This window comes from Myotis nattereri (genome assembly GCF_964212035.1).
Source record: "Myotis nattereri genome assembly, chromosome: 17".
Classification (NCBI taxonomy): domain Eukaryota; kingdom Metazoa; phylum Chordata; class Mammalia; order Chiroptera; family Vespertilionidae; genus Myotis; species Myotis nattereri.
The window spans coordinates 1,073,425-1,097,618 of record NC_138092.1 but is presented as its reverse complement, the minus strand read 5'-3'; the positions used below and the strand labels follow the sequence as shown (position 1 = coordinate 1,097,618).

At 66.2% G+C, this 24,194-nt stretch overlaps 1 protein-coding gene across 3 annotated transcripts in view; it reads right to left on the bottom strand.

Moving 5' to 3' along the window:
* Positions 1–17,775, bottom strand: part of TSNARE1 (t-SNARE domain containing 1) — a 39,061-nt gene extending 21,286 nt beyond the window's left edge. Inside the window, exons 1-7 of one of the 3 annotated variants that reach the window (XM_081111445.1) lie at positions 17,248–17,775; positions 5,464–5,581; positions 4,617–4,694; positions 3,882–3,951; positions 2,388–2,478; positions 1,993–2,067; positions 1,426–1,485 (exon numbers count right to left, since the gene is read on the bottom strand). In XM_081111445.1, coding sequence (XP_080967571.1) covers positions 1,426–1,485; positions 1,993–2,067; positions 2,388–2,478; positions 3,882–3,951; positions 4,617–4,694; positions 5,464–5,551 — 462 coding nt within the window. In that variant the 5' untranslated portion in view covers positions 5,552–5,581; positions 17,248–17,775. Of the gene's footprint in view, positions 1–1,425; positions 1,486–1,992; positions 2,068–2,387; positions 2,479–3,881; positions 3,952–4,616; positions 4,695–5,463; positions 5,582–15,554; positions 15,660–17,247 lie in introns of those variants that run through there. The other 2 variants (XM_081111444.1, XM_081111446.1) reach the window with 2 other exon arrangements.
* Between the last annotated feature and the right edge of the window lie 6,419 nt (positions 17,776–24,194).

Genomic DNA, 24,194 nt, shown 5'->3' with positions numbered 1-24,194 from the left:
GAGGTGCACAGGCGTCCCAGTGCTCCCGGGCAACTACTTCCTCTCCCATCCACAGGGTGTGAGACTTCAAGCGCCCAGCTTCGTCCACGAGGTACTGCCCATATGTTATTTTGGGGGTGCGAGGAGGTATGGGGGTCCACTTTGCCCTCTTCCAAGACACAGGCTGAGAGCACATGCCCCTGCCATGTGCCGGCCTAAGGCTTTGCCCTTTTTGGTTCTTGAATGAAGCTGTCTGCCTTGTTCTTGATTTGTGAGACCTTCATATATTACCAGAGGCCAGGTGCATGGAATTCGTGCACTGGTAGGGTCCCTCGGCCTGCTGGTGATCAGGGCCGATGAAGGCCTTCCTTCTGGCTGCCGGCCAGGGTCTTCCTTCATTCCACACCGCCCCCTGGTGGTCAGCACATGCCACAGCGAGCGACTGAACTCCTGGTCTCCTGGTCAAACTCCCCAGGGGACACCTGGCATGTTAGCCTTTTATCTGCATAGGCGGCTGCAGTCCTTTTCAGGTACGAGTCGGGCACACACCTCCGCCTACTCTACGGGTTGCCTCTTCACTCTCCTAAGGGTGTGTTGGCTTTAACAAAGTCAAGGTCACCAGCCGTCTTCCTGTGGCTGGGGCATCATCGGCGGAAAGACGCTGCGAGCACCTTCCCTCAGGCTCGGAGGGTCTTCCCACTGCTCCTCGAGAATCAGATGTAAGTCTTACTGCTCCTCTTCAAATAACATGACTTCTTTCTGAGGCTTTAATCGGCTTTTACGGTTTTATTTTTGCCTTTCTTGTTCAAAACTTTATGACGCTGTGACAGGACACATTTATCCTACTCATCGTAGAGCTGAAGCATTTGGACACTTCTGGAACATTCTCAACCATCACCCCTTCAGCCGCTGCTCCTTTCCCGCGCCCTCGCCCCCACCCTCGCTCATCTAGGCCTCGTCACACTCTTTTCCAGGTTGTCCTCAGCTTCTACGCATGGGAGGGTTGGGCTGATACACGGCCGCGAGTGGAACTGCCAGGAACTGCCCCGGACCAGGCCCAGCACAGACCCAAGGTCCAATACCAACTTTGTTTTAGGTGTTTTTATTGATGTCAGAGAGAGGAAGGCAGAGGGAGAAAAAGAAACATCCGTGATGAGAGAGAATCGTGGACCGGCTGCCTCCTGCTCGCCCCACACTGGGGATCAAGCCCACAACCCGGGCACGTGCCCTGGTCAGGTCTCGTACTGTGACCTCCTGTTCACAGGCCGACGAACAACCACTGAGCCACGCCGGCCGGTTGTCAAATGCCAACTTTTTAAAAGGTCATTTGTCCAGGCCGACCCCTGGGACCAAGGCCCTTCCCTCAGCCCCTCCTGCTCTTCCCTGGCACCAGCCACACCCTGTGTGGTCCCCTCCGTCACGGCCACGGCGATCCCCAGCACCCACCTGCTGCCGGCCGCCCGTCTGCGCCGTGGGAAGCAGAGCTCGGGACTTCTCCGCAATTGTCTGTTGGAAGCAGCGCGGGGGGCGGGGGGGGGGGGGTTGGGGGGGGTGGACGACAAGGGAAGAACAGAAAAGGCAGGCAGAGAGGAGAGACAGTCAGACAGACAGGCAGCACCGGGTCATGCCTGACAGCAGAGCACGGCCACCCCCGGGAGAGTGCAGCCCTCCAGGGTTGCAGGAAAACTGGGCACATGGCTGTCCTGCCGAGGACGAGGACCCGTGGGACAGCCGCGCCCAGGAACCGGACTCCCTGGCCTAGTTCCCCACTATCACAAGGGGCGACACCTGGCTCCCCACCTCCTGGGAGGCCGTCATGCGGACATCTCCCAGGCGGCACCAGAGGGCCCCATCCTTCCCTGCACGCGGCCTGCGGTCACCCCGCAAGGATGGCCCTTCCTCTGCTGTGGGGGCGGGGGCCGCACCAGCCCAACCCAGGAGAGACGGCCAGCGTGGGTGCCCGAGGGAGCGAGGCCCCCACCCGGCCAGCACCAGCGCCACCAGTGCCCTCACCATCTGCACCGCTCCGTAGCGCTGAATGGCGTCTGAGAGCTGAGTTTTCAGGCGGGCCAGCTGAAGCCGCTCCTGCTGGAGAGAGAGAGAGAGAGAGAGAGAGAGAGAGAGAGAGAGAGAGAGAGAGAGAGCGCCTCACCCCATCACCTCACACCCAGCTCGGCTCCAGGCACAGCCAGATCACCACGGACACTCACCACCCAATCACCATGGACACCCTCACACCCAGCCTGGTCCCAAGTGCAGCTGAGCTCTTGGCATTGGCACTATGTGCCCCAGGCCTGAGCGCTGTGCACGCAGACCTGCCCCACACCGCCTGGCCCTCCCTCGCTCCCACCCCAGGACGCCTCCGCCCGCCTGCCGCCTGCCGGTCCCCTCGCGGCCTCCGGACATACCCGGGAGCAGCCCTGCAGCAGCTCCGCCAGCCGCTTCACCACACTGGTGCTGGTGGCGATGGTGCGGTTGGTCTCCTGCTGCGCCAGGTGCCTGAGGCGGGCAGGGGTGGAGGTGGGCGCGGGACCCCACAGGGAGACAGAGGGAGACAGGGCAGGAGACAGGAGGGCAGGAGACATGGAGAGGGGAGGGGACCAGCAGGAAGCAAGAGGCCAAAAACGACGAGGAAACAGGAGGAATGGCCAAGGGTCAGGGGAGGGCGGAGAGCGCCAGCAGGCCCACAGGGACAGGCAGGTGGGAACAGGGAGCGGAGAGCAGAGGGAAAGGAGAGGAGGACACGGTCACTGCAGGTCGGGGAGCCTCGCCAGGACCCTCGGGCCCACTGGGTCAGCCAGCGCCTGCACCCCCATCTCGCCCCCTCCCCAAGGGGGCCCAGTCTCCAGCCCTCCCTGGGGAAAGGCCCAAGGCGGGAGCCTCAGAGGAATGGGGCGGGGCTGGCCCTGCAGGTCTGAGGTGCCCCCACCAGGAGACGGGACGCAGGGCCAGGCCCCTCCCGGCCGAGCCACACAGCGTCCGAGTCTGTGGCCTGGAAGGAGGCCAGCCCTCACCTGCTTGCAGCTGACCCTGCCCCTCAGACTGAGTAACACCCGAGGCAGAGCCAGCCTCAGGCCTCCTGCGGACACGCACAGCGAGGGCAGGGCCCCGGCCCGGCTTTGTCCCTGGCAAATACGGGGACACTCCTGACCCGCAAGCTACAGCTGGTGGCCCTGCTCCCTTCAGGACCCCACATGCAGCCCACGGCTGACAAGGTGGCCGCCCCTCAGGTACGGCAGCCCCGGTCCCCAACACCAAGTCCTAGAGCACGTGAGCGGGGCTCAGAGAGGAAGAGGGTGTTTGCCGTGGGGGGGGGGGGTGCTCTGCAACTCTTCGCAGGCTCTGAGGCCCCAGGCGAGCTCCGCCTCCTGGCCTTGCTTTCCCCGAGTTAAAGGCGGGGCTGGGCTGGGTCAGCTGGAAGGGCCCTCGGAGCCGGCCGGTGGGCGAGTCTGGGCCCCAGAGGCAGCCCTGGGAAGGAGCGCCAGGTCGGTGAGTCGGACCGGGCAGCCAGGTGATCAGGGCTGATTCCGGGAGCCTCGCCCTCCTGCCCCCAGGTCGGCGTGCAGTCCCTGCTCAGGGCGCTGCCCTCTGAGCTTGGAGCCTGGAGACGGGAGACAGGGCCGCCTCTGCTCAGCTCTGTGGCCGCTACCTGCAGCTGCTGAGCGAATGGACGCCTGGCCCGCGGCTGCACCCCCAGGTGCGCTCAGCGTGCAGGCCCCTGGAGCTCGGGTCTGTGGGAGACACGTGGCGGCAGGGGGAGGGGCACAAACTGTGCATGTGGGCACACGGCTGGCCACGCGAGAGCACACCTGTGTGCGGGGGTGTCCGTGTGGGGTCACGTGCACCCTCAGGCGGGGGGCGTGCATGTGGCTGTGGCTGCCAGTGGGCACAGGCGCACTCACAGGCTGTCCCGCAGCTCCTGGGTGTCCCTCGGTGTCCCCAGGGACCGGAGGCTCTGCTCCAAGGAGGTCGCTGCAGAGAAGGGGACCGGGGTAAGGACAGAGGTCCCCCACCAGGGATGCCCCACCCCCAAAGAGGCAGCCAGAGGCCAAGGACATGGAGCCAGGCCTGGGAGACCGTCCGTGTGACCGAGCACCTGCCAGGACTCCAGGCTGGGCGGGACCTCCCAGCCGGCCCAGCACAAGCCCAGCTCGCTGCTCGGTCATGCCTCTGGCAGGGGCCCCGCCCTGAGTCTGGGGAGGGGCTCCTCCCGCTCCCGCTTTCCTCCTCTGCCTGCGGCGCTCCTGGTCAGAGGCAAACACCCCTCACGCACGTGTCCCAGGTCTGCAGGCGCCTCGGGGGCGTGACTCTCACCCCAACCCCCAGCCCCGGTGACCAGGGGGCTGGCCTGAGGGCGGCTCTGAGGCGCTGCTTCCCGGGACTCGTCCAGGTCACACAGGCCTGCAGGGCGAGGGGCACCTGCTGCAGGAGCCGTGCACGTGTGGGGCACCTGGGGGGGGGGGGGACGGGGACACGGGCCGCTGACCCGCCTCTGCTCCATCCCGAGACCCTGCCTGGGCTGCAGGGCGGTCCAGTCGGGAGAGGCCATGAGCACACCCCCTCCCCCCCTACCCCCCCCCCGTCCCCCTCAGCCCCGAATGGCAGGCTGGGGCCCGGGCGGCCGGGCAGGCACTCACCGCTGGTGCTGATGCGGGAGACACTGGCCGCCGCCTCCTGGAACAGCCCCTGCAGGTCCCTCGGGTCCAGCTGGGTGGCTGGAGGAGACGGGGTTGGGGGGTTGGGGGGCCACGTTTACCGCGTGCCCGCGGGACCACGGAGCGTGAGCGGTTCTGGAGCTGGAAGCCCAGGCCCCCTTCCCTGCCAGCCCCTGGGGTGGGGGAGCCGGAGACGGAGCCCCCTGCCCGTGCAGCGCAAGCGCAGGGAGAGAAGCAGGTGGCCCCCGGGAAGGCCATGCCTCGGGGACCCTCCACCCAGCAACCCCACCGCCGGGCACACGTGAGAGGAATGAGAGCCCAGGTCCCCACGGAACCTGCACACGCGTGTTCCCCCGTCCCAAGCGGAGCACCCTGTGCGTCAGTGGCGACGAGGTGAGGTCTGCCCGCCCTCGGCCCCCGCGCCCACGGCCTCAGCAGCGCCTGGGAGACCCCGCGGCCTCTGTGACCGCCCTCACGCGTGGCAGCCGCCGGGCGCTCATATCACCACAAGCACAGAGTAGGACACACACACCTCACCCCGCCCCTGACCTCATACACACGCACGCACGCACGCACTGGGAGCCACACACAGAGCAAAACCAGCCACAGAACAAAGCAAACCACACGGTTCGGTGAAGCGGGTCTGAGGGCAGGGGCCTGAGTGGGCGCCGTGGAGGGACAGACGCAGCCAGACCGGAAGCAAGGGCGGGCTCGGCCCCACACCCGCAGCCCCGCCCCAGCCGGGCACCGGGTCCCAGGCAGCGGGACAGAACCCTGCGGAGGCCTGCCCCCTGCTGCCCCCTCCCCCCCGCAGCCCCGCTGTCGTTACCGAGCGGCTGATAGCCTTGTCGTGAGGGTCCCCCGAAAGGGCCCCGGCTCCCCAGCCCGCTGCTGCCGGTGATGGATCCGTAGGACATCTTCCCGGAGGGCAGCCGCCTCCCGCGGGGCTGGAGGAAACACAGGCGGGGGGGGGGGGGGTTAGTTCTCAGGGTGCCCACTACCTGCCACCCAGCCCACGCCGCTGCGTCCCCACCCCGGCCGGCCCGTGCCCGCAACTCAGCTCCCCTCCTGCCCAATGGCTGGTGGAGACACTGGAACAGCCCCCACGGGACCTCTCAGACCACACGCCCCACCCCGGCCCCGCTCCCTGCTCTCCCCTGAGCAAGCCGTCCGCCTGGCTCCCGAGACGGCTGGGACCCTCCACAGGCGCCGGTCCCCATGGCGCCTACTGCCTCGGGCAAAGGGGAGGCGGGGACATGTCCCAGGAGACAAGCAGGAAACAGCAGTGGAACCAGACCAGCCAGGCGCCCCCACACCCCAGCCCGGGTCACCGAGCTGCACAGGACCAGGGAGCGGCAGCCGGGGCGGCACGGCCTGGCGAGACTCGAGGACCCCGCACGGGACCTGCCGAGCAAGCAGCTCGCACAGGACGGGCCGCGGCGGCCGGGCCAGCGCTCAGCACCGGAGGCAGGGACAGCCCTCAGCTGGGGCCCAGCCAGGGAAGCGGAGCCGAGGCTGCTGAGCAGGAGGCACTGAAGGGCGGGCGGAGCGCCAGCCAGGGGGCTGCGGGCAGGGCAGGGCAGGGCGACAGAAGGTTCCAGAGAGGCCTCCCAAGGAGCGAGGAAGTGGAGGTAGGAGAGCTATGATGTGGGAGGAGGGTTAGGGTTACGTTGCTGAAAAGCACAGACAACATGACGAACTCCAGGGACACACGCTAGTGGGCGCCGTGGAGGGACAGACCTGTGATTAGTTCCACACTGAGTCCCGAGTGTGCGGGGCTGTGAGCGAGGGACGCCACCTGACACTGCTGGGGTGCCCGTGGGCGTGGGCACGCACCCGTGTGTGCATGTGAGGTGTGCGTGTGTGCAAGGTGTCCGCATGTGAGGTATATGCACGTGTATATGTGTGAGGTGTGTGCATGTGAGGTTTGCGTGTGTGAGGGGTCTGCGTGTAAGGTATGTGCATGTGTATACACGTGAGGTGTGTGCGAGGTATGTGTGTGTGAAGGGGGTGTGTGCAAATGAGGTATGTGTGGGTGAGGTATGTGCATGCATGCGTGTGAGGTGGGGGTGAGGAGCGTGTGTGTGTGTGTGTGCAGGTAAGGTGTGGGGGGGGTGAGGTGTGTGAGGTGTGTGTTTGTGTGTGTGCAGGTGAGGTGTGTGTGTGTGTGCAGGTAAGGTGTGTGGGGGGGTGAGGTGTGTGTGTGTGTTTGTGTGTGTGCAGGTGAGGTGTGTGGACAGGTTCAAGCCTGGGACTGATGAGAGGGCACAGTCCTCTCATGGCAAAGCCACGTGCAAGTCCCAGCACAATGACAGCCAAAGGCTATGGTTGTGAGCTTGACCTTCTGGTCCGAACATGTGGCCCCACATGCCTGAGTGGTGTGGGCTTGATAGAGTTCAGGTGCATGTGGTTGAGTAAGCTCGAAATCCCCGAGAATGTTGTAACCATTTGACCACACCCTCGCTTTGCCTCGTGGCATCTGCTATAAAATAAGGACACGGCGTGTGGGCGCTGGCACTGTCTCTCCATCCGAGGAGGCAGCGTCCCACCCAGACCCAGCGCATTCTCTTGTCCGTCTTTTCTAATCCTTCACCGCACCCCGCCCCAGGCTCACCCCTGGCAGTGCTGGCACGGCACACGTGCGGGCATAACCAGCAGTGGTGCTGGGACTGCGGAGCTGGGACGGTTCCCGGAGGCGGCGGGGCGGGACCAGGAGTGCGGACTCCAGGTTGGGGAGGCGAAGAGGCAGAACCCACCCCCTCACCACAGCGTGTGCATGTGACTTTAAACTACTCAAGCTCCTTTGTGATCAGTGAGCGAAACCATCACCTGGGAAGACCAGTCTAGAAGCAGGTGGCCCTGCGGGCATCTCCCCAGCGGACAAGACCCTGGGGGGGACGCAGCGCCACCCTCGGCTCTCTGGAGGGCGCCCTGGAGACGGACCCCAGGCAGGCGCAGGGCCACAGGGTTGGGGCCGTTCCACAGGTGCCCCCGCACACCCCGTGCACCAGCACTGCATGCAACGTGGCCAGTTGAACACACAGGACTTGGACATGAGCTGGAGGGACCTGGGGTGCAGCGGGAGCCCAGACTGGGTGGGGGGCTCCGGCAGCTCCCGGAGGGGTCGCAGGATCTGAGCAGGGGCAGGAAGGAGGCGCCCCGTGGGTCTGATGGGAGGGACAGCAGGGGCCAAGGAGAGGCAGGGCCAGCTGGAGGGCGTGACGGAGGCCAGTGGGCAGCACTTGGGACCTGCCCAGCCACGGGCCCACAATGCAACTGGCCACAGCGGGGCAAAGGAAGGCAATGAGCAGCCTCGGGCCCTGAGGGGGGAGCTCAGGGGGACCCCAGCCCACCACCCGACTTGCAACCTCACTGTGCTGCCTGCACCGTGTGGGCGGCTCGTGTCTGCTCAGCACACAGGTCCCAAGCTGCCGCGGCCGGAGGGGGCCAGAGGGAAGAGGAACCGCCTGGGAGACCACCAGGGGCCACGGGCCAACCAGCCCCAGCCCCCCACGCCCTGTGCCTGGGCCTTGCCCTCTGCTTCCAGCTGCCCCCCTCGCCCACCGCAGCCAGGGCATGCCCTGGCCCCTCAACCAGCTTCCCCACTGGCAGGCGAGGGCAGCTGCAGCGGCCGGGCGGGGGGAGGGGTCGCGAGCAAAGGCGGCGGGAGCCTCGCAGAGCCAGGCCAGTCTGGGTGCCAGGAGCCGCCCTGACCGCCCACGCTCCGGACACAGTCACAGGCACAATGTCGCTCCCAGGAAACCTCCTACTGCGCGGCTTCCGTGGCCGCCCCGGGCTGCCCGCCTCCTCCGGCCTCGTGCCCCCGGCTGGCGCCGGCTCTCCCCTGGCACCGTCCCCACAGCCCGGAGGGAGCCGCCGTCCCTGGGCTGCCAGACCCTGAGCACAGGGCGGCAGGGGCGCGAGGGGCCCTGGGCCAGCACACCGCCTCCCCGCACAGGCCCCTGCCTCGAGGGGCCCCGGACAGGGCTCCAGGCTGCGCCCCGAGGAGCTGGCTCCTGGGCCAGGGCCGGATGGGACAGGGCCTGCGGGTCAGCCCTCCTGTCCTTCAGGGACCAGGACGGTGACCGGCTGCTCGGCCCATGCCCACAGCCCGCTGGGCGCTGTGCTCACTTGCGTCCCCTCCAGGTCACAGGCGACAGGCGAGGCCTGGACACCTGGGTCAGGGGTGGCCCCATGAGGGCGTCGGCCTCCGCCCCCATGACAGACCAGGCTGGCGGCCCCTGCAGCCCGGCCGCCCACGGGACAGAAACAGACCAGCCCCCCGTGCGGCCCCTGCAGCCCGGCTGCCCTCGGGACAGGGACAGACCAGCCTCCCGTGCAGCCCCTGCAGCCCGGCCGCCCACGGGACAGGGACAGACCGGCCCTCGGGGAAACCTGTTTTCTGGTTTTAGAGGAAGTGACCCCAAGATGACGACGCTCCTGCCACGGGGGGGGGGGGGGGGGACTCCCTCACCCAGCTCAAAGCCCGACTTTTAGGAGGAGGCTCAGAAAGGGACACCGATGTCCCCAAGTCAGCAGACAGGACCCTGCCCCTGGCCGCCGCCCTCCTCCCTGCCGCCCTCCCCCGCGCTCCCCCACACCAGGCACCCCGGTCTCAGGTCCACCTCGCACTGGTCCTCCCCTGGACCTGGAGCCACAGAGAAGGGACCACATGCTCCTTACTCCATACAGTCGTCCCCACCCCTCCCCGCAAGCCAGCACCCTTCCCCGCCCCCGCCCCTCCCCCTCCCCCCTCCCCGGAAGCACCCTCAGTGGAGGGGGGGGCGGGGGGGCATGTGTGTGACTCAGTTACGTCACACACAGACGGGGCAGTGACCACGTGCGACGCCAGGCACACCCATCACCAGCTGCGTGGGGGTGGCTGCGCTGCCTCACCCTGGGTCCCCTCAGACGCTGCGACGCCCCCAGCAGGGAGCACCCAGCACTCAGATCTAGTGACACACGAGCCTGCTCCACGCCTCCGAGCCACGGCTGCTCCCAGGATGGGGTCAGGGAACCAGAGGGGAGCCTAGAACATTCTGTCCCGTGAAAGAGGACGGGCGCGCACAGGGGACGCGGGAGAGGCCACCCCAACTGACTGGGCAATGGGAGCAGGATCACCCCCAGGGCAGGGAGGGAAGAGCCATCCCCCCCCCGCCCCGCCCACACACACAGGAGCACCGCAGTCCCAGCGTCACCGGTGAGTAATGTGGGCGCGGGGGCGGCCCCCCCCCCCCCAGCAGACTGGCCTCGGGGAGGAGGACGGAGCCACGACCCTCGCACAGCAGCTGACGCAGGCGGAGCCGCGGTGCCAGGGGAGTGGGCGCCGCTGAGTAACAGGACAGTCACAGCCTCCAGCTCCGTCCCCAGGGGCTTGTCAATGACACACGGGAACAGGCACTGCAGAGGAGACTTGGCAGCCGCCACCTTAAGCCACCGTCATCGGCGACGAACAAGCCACCGTCAAGGCCGCCTGGCGCCAGGCACCAGGCCACGGCCACAGGTCTGCGACCCTCCCACCAATCTCGCCAGCCCTCCCGCCAAACGCGCGTGGGAGAAGCTCAGACACCAGCTGAGGGTCTCCTGAAGGCACCGCGTCGGGAAGCAATGGCCGCGGAGCCGTCCCCACAGACGCGGGCCCAGATGGCAGGCCTCGGCCCGGCCGCCGTGGCTCAGTGGCCGTGTCGACCTACGAACCAGATCACAGCTCGATCCCCAGGGTGGGCGTGCAGGAGGCAGCCGATCCATGATTCTCTCTCATCACTGACGTTTGTCTCTCTTTTCCTCTGAAATCAATAAAGTGTATTTTTTTTTAAAAGGTATCAAATTCACTCAGTGAAGGAGAGGCGCGTGTCCCGGTGGGAAGCTGGACCACGCCCGGCAGGAGGGGGCCGGCGTGCCCGCACCTCCCCCGGCGTGTGACTGGCTCGCCCCTCGGGGTCAGCGTGACAGGTGCGTCATAACCAGGAGAGCGTCTTCGTGACCCAGCAGCACCGCGAGGGCACTTACCGCGCACGCAGGACGGGAGCAAGGTCATTCCCCCCGCAAGCGGCAAACCCGGAAACAACCTGCACTTCCACCGGCAGGACCGCGGCCTCGACCCTCCACCCACACCCACCCTCTTCTCTCGCCCAAGAAGAGCGCGCTCTTCCGATCGAGAAAGATCTCCAGGTCATTCTGGTTTTAGTCGGAGAAGTAAAAACCAGGCTGTAGAAACGTGTTGTGACGTGACTTGGGAGAGGAAAGGAAATAAAGTGCACTTTGCATGCAGCTGACCCGCACGCGGTGGGCTGTGTGTGGTGATGGATCTGGAATGGTGGCCTTGGGGCTCTGCTCCCAGCCCTGCCCTGGGCTTGCTTGGCAGTCTTGGGGCAACACAGTCGCCGGTGGGGCTCTGAGAGGAAAGGACCCCCTTCCCTGCTCTAGTCAGTGGCCGTGTGGTGACACCCCCAGGGTCCCCACATGTCCCCGCCTGCGCAACGCCTGCCCAGCCAGCTCTCCAGCCTGGAGCCTGAAGAGTGAGCTGCAGGCCCCGGAGCCCCTCCTCCCACAGTGGAGTCCAGGGCCAGTCACCAGCCTCGCCCAGCCACGGCCACCCTTCCGCTTGGAGCACCTGCTCGGGGCCCACCCACCGTGCGGGCAGTGCCGCCCCCCACAGGCACGTGGGTGTGGAGGTGGCCCCAGCCCCTCGAAGGCCCAGCAAACGGTGCTGCTGGCTGAGCAACAGTCCTTTCCAACCGCAAGCTCAAGCCCCGCTGTGCTCTTCCTGCCCCAGGCCACAGGGACAGACACAGGTGGCCCAGGCGGAGGACACGGGAGCCCGACTCAGCCAATGACAACGCTGCAAGGGGCCTGCCACGTGAGGCTGTGGCCCTCCCGGCGCCGACACCTGCAGGACTCATGCCAGCAGGACGGGCAGGCAGGGAGCTAGGTTGGGGCAGAGAGCTGGCACCCAGGACGGCTGGGGCAGCCGGGACACAGGCCCCGCAGATCAGCCCAGGGAGGGAGGCGGCGACCTGGGCACAGCGGGGAGTGAGCACAGAGCTGCCCCTGGGCAAGGAGAGCAGTGGGAAGGGTGAGCGACAGGGACAGAGCGTCCATCTGGCAACTGAAGGCTTTCCGGACGGCAGACCAGGCGGCAGGAGACCCTCCTCCCCGCCCTCGGGTTCATGCTGGGCACTGGCGGCAGGAGGCCCGAGGGATGAGCCAGCTCCGGCCACCGGGCTCCGGGCAGCCACGCCCGGGAAAAGGCCGCTGGCTGGAGGACGTGGGAGATGGATCTGGGCTGGGGTTTTAAAAAGCCGTCCCTGCCCAAGACTTGGCTGGAGGGTATGGACCCCGTGGAGGTGGAGGGCAGCCAAAGGGGCGGGGCCAGGAAGGGGTGCGCCTCTGCCAGTGCCAGTGCCCCAAGGAAACCTGACGTCCTTCTGCCCCAGATGACACCCTGCCTGCTTCCCACCACCCGCACCCCCGTGTCCAGCTTCCCAGTCAGTGTAGGCTCAGCCCGCACCCCAGACCACACCCAGGGTCTGGCTTGGCAGACAGGACAGACAGACGTGGACAGACGAATGCCTGAGCATGGCACCCGGCCCCAAACCCAACTGCTTGACTCAGTGACCGGACACGGCCCCACGGGTCAGGGTCAGGGTCAGGGTCAGGGAGAGCCCGCCACAGCCAGGGTGAGCTTTCCACCCACCGCCACCCGCCTCGCCAGGGACAGGCCGCCCTCCCGTGGGAAACACTCCGAGCCGGACCCTCACCCTCAGCCGGGGCTCCCGGGAGGCGTCGGCTGGAGAGGAGGCCGGGAATCGTCTTTACAAGCAGTGACCGACGTCCTGGCTCCCAGGCACCTGCCCCTCTGCAAGCTCCTCCCAGCGGGCCTCCCGGAGCAGAGCGGGTGCCGGGCCGGAGCACTGGGTCAAATCTTGCCAGGTCCCCATGGGCCCGTGACTGTTAAGTTACTGAGCCCTGACCTGCCGACACGGACCTAGCAAGGCCTGGCAGACACCAGGTCAGTTCTCCCGCCTCCTGCTACCCAACTCAAGAGCAGGCCATGCCCTTCCACCTGGGCAGAGCACATGGGAGCCGAAGGGTCGCTCAGCCTCCCGTACCCCGCGAGCAAAGTCCCCAAAAGGCCCTGAGCCACAATGGCCATGTCTGCAATGGCGATGACATCACCCCTCTCCCCCTCCCTCGTGGCTGCAGGATCAGGCAGGTCGGGGATCGGGGACGAGCTGATGAGGGACATCGGTCAGGACCCTACGGCTAAGATGCTGCAATGCTGCCTGGGGGGCAGGGGGCTCACTGTCCCATGCCAGGACGCTAACGCAGTCAGGGATGGGCCACCCTTCTCTCCGGGGAAATCAGAGGCACAAAACAAGGCCACCCACCCACCCCACCCCCGGCATGTGGACTGCCTCCCAGGTGGCTGGCACTGGCTGCTCTGGCTGGTGTTGAGCACCTGGCCGGGCGGCCAGGGCTTGGGCTGGCTTATGTTCCCTCCTGTGCGCAGGCCTGTGGGGGCTGCAGGGCTGGGCTGGCTGTGTGTCTGCTACCCTGCGGTTTCCCTGGGAGGCTGTCGGCTGTAATTCATTATGTTCTTGAACGTTGGCTTCGTGCGCCGTCAGCGGTGACGGCCTCGCTGACGCTCCGAGGGCAGCCCTCTGGGAGTCGTCTGGTTCCCCCAGCGCTGCCTGGGCGTCTGCTGGGCCCGTGAACGGAGGTGGTGAGGAAGACCCACGGGAGAGAGCAGAGCTGGAGGATGGGCGGGTCGTGGGCATCAATGTGGGTGAGCCCACCCCGGGGGCAGGGGACAGGAAGGGAGTCCAAGGTCACTCCCAGCAGAGGGCCTGGCATGGACCCTCAGGTCGGTGAGGAAACACTTGGGATGTGCCTGGCCAGCGGGGTTCAGTGGTTGAACGTCGACCTATGAACCAGGCGGTCACAGTTTGATTTCTGGTCAGGGCACACGCCCCGGTTGTGGGCTCCATCCTGTGTGGGGACGTGCAGGAGGCACCCAGCCGATCAGTGACTCTCTCTCATCATTGATGTTTCTCTCTCCCTCCCCCTTCCTCTCTGAAATCCCTAAAAATATTTTCTTTAAAAACCAAACACATGGGGTGTGCTGGAAACAGGACTTCTGCTCTGCTGGGGCCATGAAGCAAACCAGGGAAGATATGGCAGGAGCCAGACCCCCGCCTTCACCTGCAGGAGGCAGGGAAGGACTTGGGGACACCTGCCCACCCCAAACCCACGCATTCCTGTGCCTAGGCACCCTCAGGGCCTGCAGAGCAGCAAGCGCCCAGGTGAGTTGCCTGGACACAGGGCGTCCAGGCCAACAGAGGGAGAGAGTTGGTGGTCCGACTAAGGCTGCACTTCCTCCGGGAAGCCTTCTGGGGTTTGCCAATCTCCCACAGCCCTTCGCAATCACGACTTGGCTCCTGACCTACACTGGCCTTGGCAGGCATTTGCTGCGCCAGATTCCTACCAACGACTTACAACTGTGAGGCTGCCCACGTGAAAGCAGTTAAAATGGGCTGCAACAGCCCGGCCGGCATGGCTCTGGTTGAGCGTCAGCCTATGAAGCAGGTCACGGCCCGACTCCTGGTGTGGGGCGTGCAGGAGGCAGCCAGCCGACCAAGGATTCTCTCTCATCATTGACATCTGTCTCTCCCTCTCTCTTTCTCTCTGAAATCAATAAAAATGTACTTCTTTAAAAGGCCGAAACACTCCAATACCAACAAACTTCACCCGTATCCTTCACCCTAATACTTTGTCCACGCTTGGGGTGCAGAACCACCCCCAATCCTGCTTCCCAGGGACTGAAGATAAAGCAGAACACGAGCAGCGGGCGGCAAGGACAGGACATGAAACACCGGAGTGGCCAGGAGACGCCCTGCGGCAGGACACAGCAGGGAGGGGCTGGATGGGAGCGGCCGGTGAGGAAGTGTCAGGGACAACCAGGGCCGGCTGCCTGTCGCTGCTGCGGCCAGCGGAGCAGAGGCCGACGGCATTGAGTCCAGTCCTGCCGGCACGCGGGGAGCAGCAGGCCGTGCACACACACCTGCTCTGCACCCTAAGGGGTGGACGGAGAAGATGACAGGGGGGGGGGGCAGGAATGACAGGCGTGGGGAGCAGGCCAGGGGCTGGGCCAGGGGCGGGAGGGGCGGCCAGTGGGTAAGCTTTCCCCGACGGTAGGCAGTTCTTGAATGAGGATGGACGCGGGCTCCGAGGCCGACTCCCAGGTCGGGGCGCACAGCTCCCAGGTCGGGGCGCACAACACCCAGGTCGGGGAGCACAGCTCCCAGCCAGGCAAGCATGTCCTTTCTTTTAACCAGAACAGACAACCAGGGTTAGCGGGGCAGCAGCGATGCTCCGCGCGTTCCTTCTCAGAGTCCCCGAGGGTCCACTTCCGCCCCGACAGGAGGGCAGGCGCAGGGGGGACTGGGATGGCTGCAGCCGCGCCCCGCCAGGCCAGTGGCCACCACACTGGACGGCGCCGAGTCCCGGGGCAGCGGCACGGGGTGACGTGGGAGGCCCTGCAGGCCCCCGGGCGGAGGCACGGGTCGGAGTCGCCTGGAGCTCCGCGGCGCCAGGCCCCGGCCCCCGCCCAGCACCTGGAAGCACCGGGTGAGCCCAACGGAGGAAGGGTCGGGCGGCGCGGAGGGGAGCGCACAGGGCCCGGCTTCCCTCCCAGGCTGGCTCCGCGGCCTCGGGGAAAGTGCGCACCCAGGGCCCCGACACCCCGAGCACTCGAACCCCGTTGCCGGGGGGAGGGGGGGGGGCAGCCCGACGCACGCGCCCTCGACTGGGGCCCCGCCCCGCTGCCTGCCCCTCCGCCTCGCCGCCTGCCCCTCAGCCCCGGCCTCGGACTGCGCGCCCTCCCGGCCGGCCCGCCCACCCCGCCGCGCGCCGCCTCACCTGGGCCAGGGCAGCACGCGGGCGCGCACCGGGCGTCCCGGGCGGGAAGAGCTGCGCAGGGGGCGGGGCCGGCACCAAACCTCACACGACGGCCCCTCCCGTGAGGCCCCACGCCGAGAGGCCGCGCCCCTCCCGTTCCGGCGTCAGCCAATGGCCGTCCGAGCTGCGGACGCGCCGGGGCATAGTGCACCAGGGACTACAAGTCCCAGGGTGCCCCGCGCCTGCAGCCGGAAGTCGCCTGGGAAGGCGGCTGGCTGGGCCTCGGAGCCCTCTGCCCCTAGCGCCCCAGCCTCTCCCGACCCTGGGAGGCGGCGGGTTACGGTCACGGCCCCGCCTCAGTCTCCCCATCAGGGAGGAGGTGCCATTGAAGGTGAAGTTGGCATGAGCCAGGCCTCCGAGGACCTTCAGAGGCGGCCCCTCCCCGCTCTGCCTGGGGGCTTCCAGGCCAGGGCCCTCCCTCCCCCCCCCTCGCCCTAGACTGTGCCCCCCGCCCTTCTGGTGGCCGCGAAGGGAGGGCCGGGGCCTGTGTGCTCGGGCTCAGGACTCGCACCCCCTGTGCTCAATTCCGAGCCCCCAGGTGAGCCGAGAGCCACACGTGGGGCAGGAGAGGCGCTGCCCGCCCAGGTCCTCCTTGCCCAGTGGTTCTCAACCTTCTGGCCCTTTAAATATAGTTGTGACCCAATCATAAAATTATTTCCGTTGCTACTTCGTAACTGTAATGTGGCTACTGTCATGAATCGTCATGTAAATATCTGATCTGCAGGATGGTCTTAGGCGACCCCTGTGAAAGGGTCCTTGGACCGCCAAAGGGGTCGCGACCCACAGATTGATAACCGCTGTCCTTGCCGGTCATTCTGACCTCCCCGCCCAGGTCACCCAGGTCATGGCGGCCTCCTGCCCCCGCTGGCCGCCCTCCCCTGGGCGGGGCCTGCTGAGCTCCCGCGGCAGACCCGCTCCTCGGCCGGGCAGACGCGGGACATAGACGCGGGATCCGTGTCCCCAGGGCTGAGCCGGCAGCCTTGGGCGCCCTGGACACGTGCCCCTCGGACTCACGGGACGGGAAACGAGGCCCTGCTTCCTCCCGCCCCGGGAGTAGGGTGCTGGGCACATCCCGGCATCGCCCCTGCAGGTGTGGGTGCTGCCCACTGGCCACGGGCTCCCAGGGGCAGCCTGTGTGGTTGCCCCCCCTCCCGGGGTCAGTGGGGTGCCTGGCACACGGTGTGGCCGCAGGAGCAGTGAGGACTGACTTTTCACAGGTTCCCCAGGTAGCCTGGCCCGTGTTGCTGGGTGATGTTGACCAGCGAGGCCGTGTTCGGGGCTGCTCTCCAGAGCTTCGTGGAGGAGCTGACAGGCCGCCCTGCCACGCCAGGTAAGGGCTGTGCAGGAGGGTGGCCCCGGGCTCATCGCCGCGCAGGGCCGTGTCAGGAGGGGGTGCGTGCTGGAAGGGGCTGGCACAGGCTGCGCACACCCTGGGGTCTGGCCCCCAGCCACTCAAGACCAGGCCCTACGGAGGACAGGAGCGCGTGGCGCTGTCCTCACTCATCGCATCCCAGTGAAGGAGTCTGCCACCGTCCCAGGAAATGGCAGGCGGCTCGTCCTCCATCCCCAAGGAGCAGCGTCTGTCCGTCCCACACGGCCACCCAGACCTGCTGCCAGGCACGGTGTCCCCCTCCCCCTCCAGGCCACCTCTGACCTCCTCCTGTTCATCACTTGTTCATTCAACAGCCTTGGGCCTGGGGGCGCAGGACGTTATTCCCGGATGTTGGAAAGCCGTCCCGGAGAAGGGGCATCTGTCCAGGTCGGCGCCGGCTCTTCCTCCTCCTGGCTGTGTGACCCTGAGGGCCTCGGTTCCTCCGCAGTGAAAGAAGCACGAAGGCACCGCCCCACCCCACACCACTGGCCGCCAGGGAGCCATTATCTCCTGTCACCCACCCACCCACAGGTGATCTGGCCCCGGGCTCGGGGTGGGGAGACCACACGCAGCCTCCGCCCGGCTCCCAGCATTTCTCGGCCGGAGAACACGTCCAGAGGCGCCAGTGAAGGAAACACACTGTAATTTGCACCCTCACCGAGAAGAAAGGGGGAGGGGTCTGGGTCTGTCCCCATGTGGGCGTGGGGTCTGGGCGGGGATCTTCGCCCCCCCCCCCCCAGGGGCGCTGCCCCTCTGGCCTGGGCCCCTGGCCGTGTGGGTGTGCTGCTCACAGCCTCTCCCGGTGACCGTGGCCAGCGCCGGGGGAGGCACCGGGCACACTGACTGTTTGGTGATCATCGCTGTATTTACGGGGCTTGATGGGGATAAAAATAAAGTGAGGAGGAGCCGCGTGAGTCACTGTGAGCGACTCAGTGTGGGCTCTGCTCTCCGCTGGAGACAGGAGCAGGGTCCCCACCGCCCCTGCGTCGCCTCCCCAGGCCTCCCCACAGCCAACCCTGTACCAGAGGGCTGTGCGTGAGGTCAGGGCTCAGGGTGGCCAGGGTTAGGGCTCAGGGTGTGACCAGGGTCAGGACTCAGGGTGGCCAGGGTTAGGGCTCAGCGTGTGACCAGGGTCAGGGCTCAGAGTGTGACCAGGGTCAGGGTTCAGAGTGTGACCAGGGTCAGGGCTCAGAGTGTGACCAGGGTCAGGGTTCAGAGTGTGACCAGGGTCAGGGCTCAGAGTGTGACCAGGGTCAGGGTTCAGAGTGTGACCAGGGTCAGGACCCAGGGTGTGACCAGGGTCAGGGCTCAGAGTGTGACCAGGGTCAGGACCCAGGGTGTGACCAGGCTCAGGGCTCAGCGTGTGACCAGGCTCAGGGCTCAGCCTGCACCCACAGGTGCGCCATCTCTTGCAGCCCGGACAGGCCCCGTGCTCAGACCCGCCTGGGAAGCTGCTGTTAAATGTCCCCATGAGGCACCCAGGTCGGACCCCTCCGTGCGCAGGCCGCCAGGTGCTGTGCGAGCTGCGAGGCAGGTGCCGAGGGCGGGACCTGTGCAGCTCCCCAGTCCTGTCCCCTGAGAACTCGCCTCCCAGCACCTCTCATCAGTCGCTGGTCCATTTCTGCCTGGAGCTCCGGCCCGGGCGCCTCCTCACCTTCGAGCCACCTGCATGCGGGAGGGTCCTGAGGAGCCAGTGCTGGGTGGCCATGCCTGCCCCCTCCCCAGAGACAAAACGTGTTCACAGAACCCTGTACAGGTTCAGGGCCGCCTCCTCCGCGTCAGAATGTAGCCGTGTGCTTCCGTGGCCGAGGGTTCGACGGGGTCCACCCAGGCCGCGGACGGGGACCCAGCAGGGCAGGAGCCGCCCGGCACACGCAGCCCCGCGCGGACCTCCCGGCGCTGTGCCGAGGGGAGAAGCCGGCCTCGTGGCCGCCTGTGTGGGCCACGGCCCGGCCGCTCAGTGGGTTAGAGCATCACCCAGATACACCAAGATGGCAGGGGGTCTGTTTGTTTCGGTTTTTTAAAAATATATTTTTATTGATTTCAGAGAGGAAGGGAGAGAGAGAGAAACATCAGTGATGAGAGCGAGTCATGGATCGGCTGCCTCCTGCACGTCCTCTGCTGGGGATCGAGCCCACAACCCGGGCCTGTGCCGACCAGGAATCGAACCCTGACCCCCATAGTTCGCTCAACCGCTGAGGGCACATACATGAAGCAACCAGTGATTGCAGAAATAACCAATCCATGTTCTCCCTGCCCGCCCCTCCCTCCGCGCCCCCCCCTCCCCCCGGCATCTCTTCCTCTAGAATCAATTTTAAAAGGCGGCAGGAAGACTGTGTGACACCACTGACATGATATCCCCAGAACACAAAACCACCGTCTTGGACACAGGCTGGGCCAGGGTCAGGGGTGGGGGCCAGGGGTGGGGAAGATGTGACCAGGACAGGGAGCCTGGGGGCGCCTCAGGGGTGAGGAGCTGCTCTTGGTTGTAGAGGTGCTTAAGCACACTAAAACCCTTAGGGCTACACGTGTGAATCGGTGTTAATTGTCTGCGATGAGGGCCTCAGACTGGGGTGGCGGGCTTTAGGCACATTCCTGTGGGAGCGTTGGGTGCGGGCAGCGGTGCCCTCAGAGGCACGGGGGTCCTTGTCATGATGACGTGGCAGACGTTAATGCCGGGCCCCCAGCACCGCGCCCCCCCTGTTGCTTCCCAGGCTCCCACCTTTCCGCCTCCGCCCCTGCTGTTCCCTGTCCCCCATCTGGCTCTCTGAGGGCAGAGGCACCCCCCCCCCATTAGATTGGCAGCCTCCAAAGCAAACAAGCGATGGAGCCTGGTGTTTATGGAGCACCTACTGTGCGCTCACCTCGGCTGGGACCTCACACACCACGCCCTTGAGGTGCCGGCACTTGCCCCCTGTGCGGGCGGGCGGGGCGTCGGAGGCCAGTGGTGGGGTTTGAGCCCAGGGCGGCCTGTGCCTTGGCCTTCCTCCACCTCTGCCTGGCCCTCTCGTCAGGTCTGCACCGGCTCTGCACCCTCAGAGGGCACCGTGAGCCAGGAGGGCGTGGAACCAGGGCAGGAACCTCCCGGGTCCCAGCAGGCAGGCCCCGGTGGGGGGACTGGGAGGCCGGCCTCAGCACCAGCCTGCCAGCTCCTCAGGGGCAGCGGCCTGTGCGGACCCCCTCCTGTGAGAAGGGCTTCTAATTGATTAAGTGACACTTTGGCTCCTGATGGCCAGGGGGTGAGAAGGCGCCCAGGGCTGAGCATCTGGGGCGAGGCGAGGAGGGCAGCGTGGGTGGCAGGTCAGGCGGCGGCCTCTCTGCTGCCACGTGGCCGCTTCCAGCTCAGCACCCGCCTGGGACCCGAGGGACCAGCCAGACGAGGAAGGACCGCGCGGGGCAGGCGAGGGCTGAGGGGAGCCGCCCCAGGACATCGCCGGGAGAGGACGGGGCAGAGCAGGGGGGTCCCAGGGGAGCCGAGCGGGAGCCTGGAACACAGCGCCCACACTTTCCAGCAAGTCAGTCCGCTCCCTCCCAGGGGCAGCGGCTCCGCGGTCACAGGCGCTGAGGTTCCCAAAGATGCTGCGGGGGAGGCGAGCGTGACAGGGCAGGGACAGCCCGTCCTGAGGAGGACAGAGCCTGGGGCGCACAGGGAGGGGTGTGGGGGGCTAGGCACGGTGTCCCTTGGACATGGCGGGCGTGGGACGGGGACCCTGGCTGCCATGCCCCAGGACACAGCCAGCCTCCAGATGGCCAGCTGGAAATTCGCAGGTAGCGCCTCGCACCTTCCAGAGTGTGAAAAGCACAGCAAGACCTGACACCATCCTGAGGTTTGTTCAAGGCACCAGCAAGGGACCGGCCACTCCTCCCCCTCCAGCTGCACACGGTGACAGACACACATGCACACACGTGACAGACATGTGCATGAGCGCTTACACCCAGGAGGCCTGCACACACTTGTGTGTTTACACTCACCTGCAGTGTGCACAGCAGGTGTGTTTGCTTATACAGATGTCTATGACATGTGTGCATACATACAGGTGCACGTGCATGCACATATGTGGTGTGCACAGGAATGTATATATCTGTGTGTACACATACACACAGGAAACCCTATTCTTCGTGTGTGCACGTGAGACACGCATGTATAGGAGCATGCATGTGTGTGCATGGGTACACACCAGCAGCGCACACGAGCATGCATGGGTTATACGCAGGCACATGCCGAACATAGGTTGCACACACAGGCACACGCCAAGGCATCTGCTCTCCTAGACTTAGCAGTGACTGGAGCACCGGGGACATGGTGAGCCAGGGCCCCGGCCAGACCGCGGGGTGCCCTGCCTGCCCCCTCAGTTCCTGAAATGCGGCTTCCAGAGGTTGGCACGTAGGCGTCCTAGGACCTGGTGTGCTGACCCCCAGAGGCGGGGAGCCCGATCGGCTCTGGGAGTCAGGAAGCCTCTTCCTGGCACCGGCAGGGCCCAGCGAGCAGACCCCCATATCCCACCCTGCCAGGTGGATGCAGTGCCGGCTGCACGGGGAGTGGGGCCGCCTGGCTGCAGGGCCTCCTGAGGCTGCGGGTGGGGAAGCCCAGCAGCTCCGGGTGAGCTGGGCCTGACCCCTCCTGAGCTGGGAGGGGGGCACTGGGAGCAGTGCCGTCCTCTCTCCTGGGGCGTTGGGAAGTCGCCTCCGCCTTCCCAGGCCTGGGGAGCTGTTCTTCACGCGTCTAAATCTGGGGCCTCAGGTGCCAGGGCCGCGGACACTAAGGAGGTCGAGGGGGGGGAGCCCCCCAGCCGCGGCCCCGTTAGTGACCCACATCTCCGCCTGCCCTGCTCTGGGCACCGCAGGAGGGCGAGCTGCTGAGACTCAGGGAGGGCGTGGGCGTGGGCTGAGCCCGTCACACCCTCACGGCCGCCATGGGTGCCCAGGCCCCTCCTCCCCACACCCACCCAGGAAGCTGGGCTCTGGGCCCTGGACTTGGGGTGGGCTGAGCCCACAGGGGAGCCTCTTCGTGTCTCGCCGGGTCCCCCCACCCCCAGCACCGGCTTCTCTTCACGCCACACTCCTGCCGCCCACCCTCTGGCCATCAGTCCTCCAGCGACGCCCCGTCCACCATGGCCCCCACCCTGGGCCTGGGGCCTGGGGCCTGACTGTGTAAAGGTGGCCTGGAGGGGCACGGACAGGAGTAAAGGGATTGGCCAACGGCACTGACCTTCGGGACCAGAGCTGAGGGCTGAGCCTGCCCACCCCCCACCCCCACCCCCACCCCATGCAGAAGACTTGCCTGGGACTCCCACCACCCCCCACCCACCACCACCCACCTGCCACCAGCATCACCCACCACCCACCACCACCACCCACCACCCACCACCCACCTGCATCACCCACCACCCACCTGCATCACCCACCACCTACCACCCACCTGCATCACCCATCACCCACCACCCACCACCCACCACCACCACCCACCACCACCACCCACCACCACCACCCACCACCACCACCCACCACCCACCACCCACCACCACCACCCACCACCCACCACCCACCTGCATCACCCATCACCCACCACCCACCACCCACCACCACCACCCACCACCACCACCCACCACCACCACCCACCACCACCACCCACCACCCACCACCCACCACCACCACCCACCACCCACCACCCACCTGCATCACCCACCACCTACCTGCCATCAGCATCACCCACCACCCACCACCCACCTGCCATCACCCACCACCCACCACCCACCTGCCATCACCCACCATCCACCACCCACCACCACCACCCACCACCCACCACCCACCACCCACTTGCCATCAGCATCACCCCAGCCCCACCCGCCACCAGCACCACAGTCACCATCTCCTCAGGCCACGTGTCCTCCTCACCAGCCCCGCATCCCCACCAGCCCCACTCGTCTTCATCGCCGTCACATCACATGTCCCCGGCTCCTTCGGCCGCACACGGTGCCTGCCGCCACAGACAGCCTCTAAAGGCGGGTCTCAGGCCCTGGCTGGTGTGGCTCCATGGGTAGAGCGTCAGCCTGTGGACGGAAGGGTCCCGGATTCGGTTCTGGCCAAGGGCACATGCCCAGATTGTGAGCTCGATCCTCGTTGGGGGCGTGCAGGAGGCAGCCAATCAATGATTCTCTCTCAACATTGATGTTTCTCTCTCTCTCTCTCCCTCTCCCTTCCTCTCTGAAATCAATGAAAACATATTTTTTAAAAAAGAAAGAAAAAGCGGGTCTCAGCTACAAAGTCGCTCTGGGCCCTGCACCAGGGGCCATGCGGTCCTCGCCTGTGACTGGCCAGCCCTGCCCTGGGCCCCACCCCATGCCCAGGCCGCCCCTCCGCCACATCCCGGGACGAACGCTAATGAGACCTGGCAGCCCGCTGGGCTGGGCTGTTGTCTGTTTATTTTTCCCTCTTTGCATGTGACTCCTTTTCCCTCTGAATTGGCCCGGGAATCCGCTCACCCTCCTGTTCCCGCTTCGGCACGCTCTCCTCTCGCCCGCCTTAATTATCTAATTTATAATATTTCATCACCCCTTCCTTTCATCTTCCCCCGAACACCCCGACGGTTAGAGTAAATGTGTGTTTTAAATTTCAAGGTGCCTAATTCCATTTGGCAGGCAGGTTCCGCCATTCACCAGCGCATCTCCATCTGAGCTGTATTCTGGCCACCAGACACCCCGGCCTCTCGCCACCCCACCAGCCGCTGTGTGGGAGGAGTTCGGGGGCCTGCACCCTGGGACCTGAGAGTGTCCTCTCTGGAGAGGACATAGGACACCCCATGGGGCCCCGCCAGCCGAGACCCTGTGGGACCCCCGGCCCAGCAGTGAACCTGGCACTGGCACGCGGGCGGAAAGGCAGGAGCAGGTACAGCCGTGCCCGGGACGAAGTGGGGGGTAAGGAAGAGGACTGCAGGGGTGGGTTCGTGGGGTCTAAGGAGCTGTACCTCATATCTTCCTGTCTCTCCCCATGTGGACTCACTCAGGCGTCTCAGGCAGCGCTGAGTCAGGCAGCCCTGGGCCCAGCCCTGAGCTAGAGGCTGAAACAGGATGAACGGGGCACAGACAGCCGAGCGGAAGGGGCTGCCTGGAGAGCAGGACAGGGCAGTGCTGAGAGGGAGCACCGTCCCGCCTCCCCGAGCTCCCGGCTGGAGCGGGAGTGACACCATGGAAGGACGTGCCCGGCAGCCAGCCCCTGGCCGGGAAGCATCG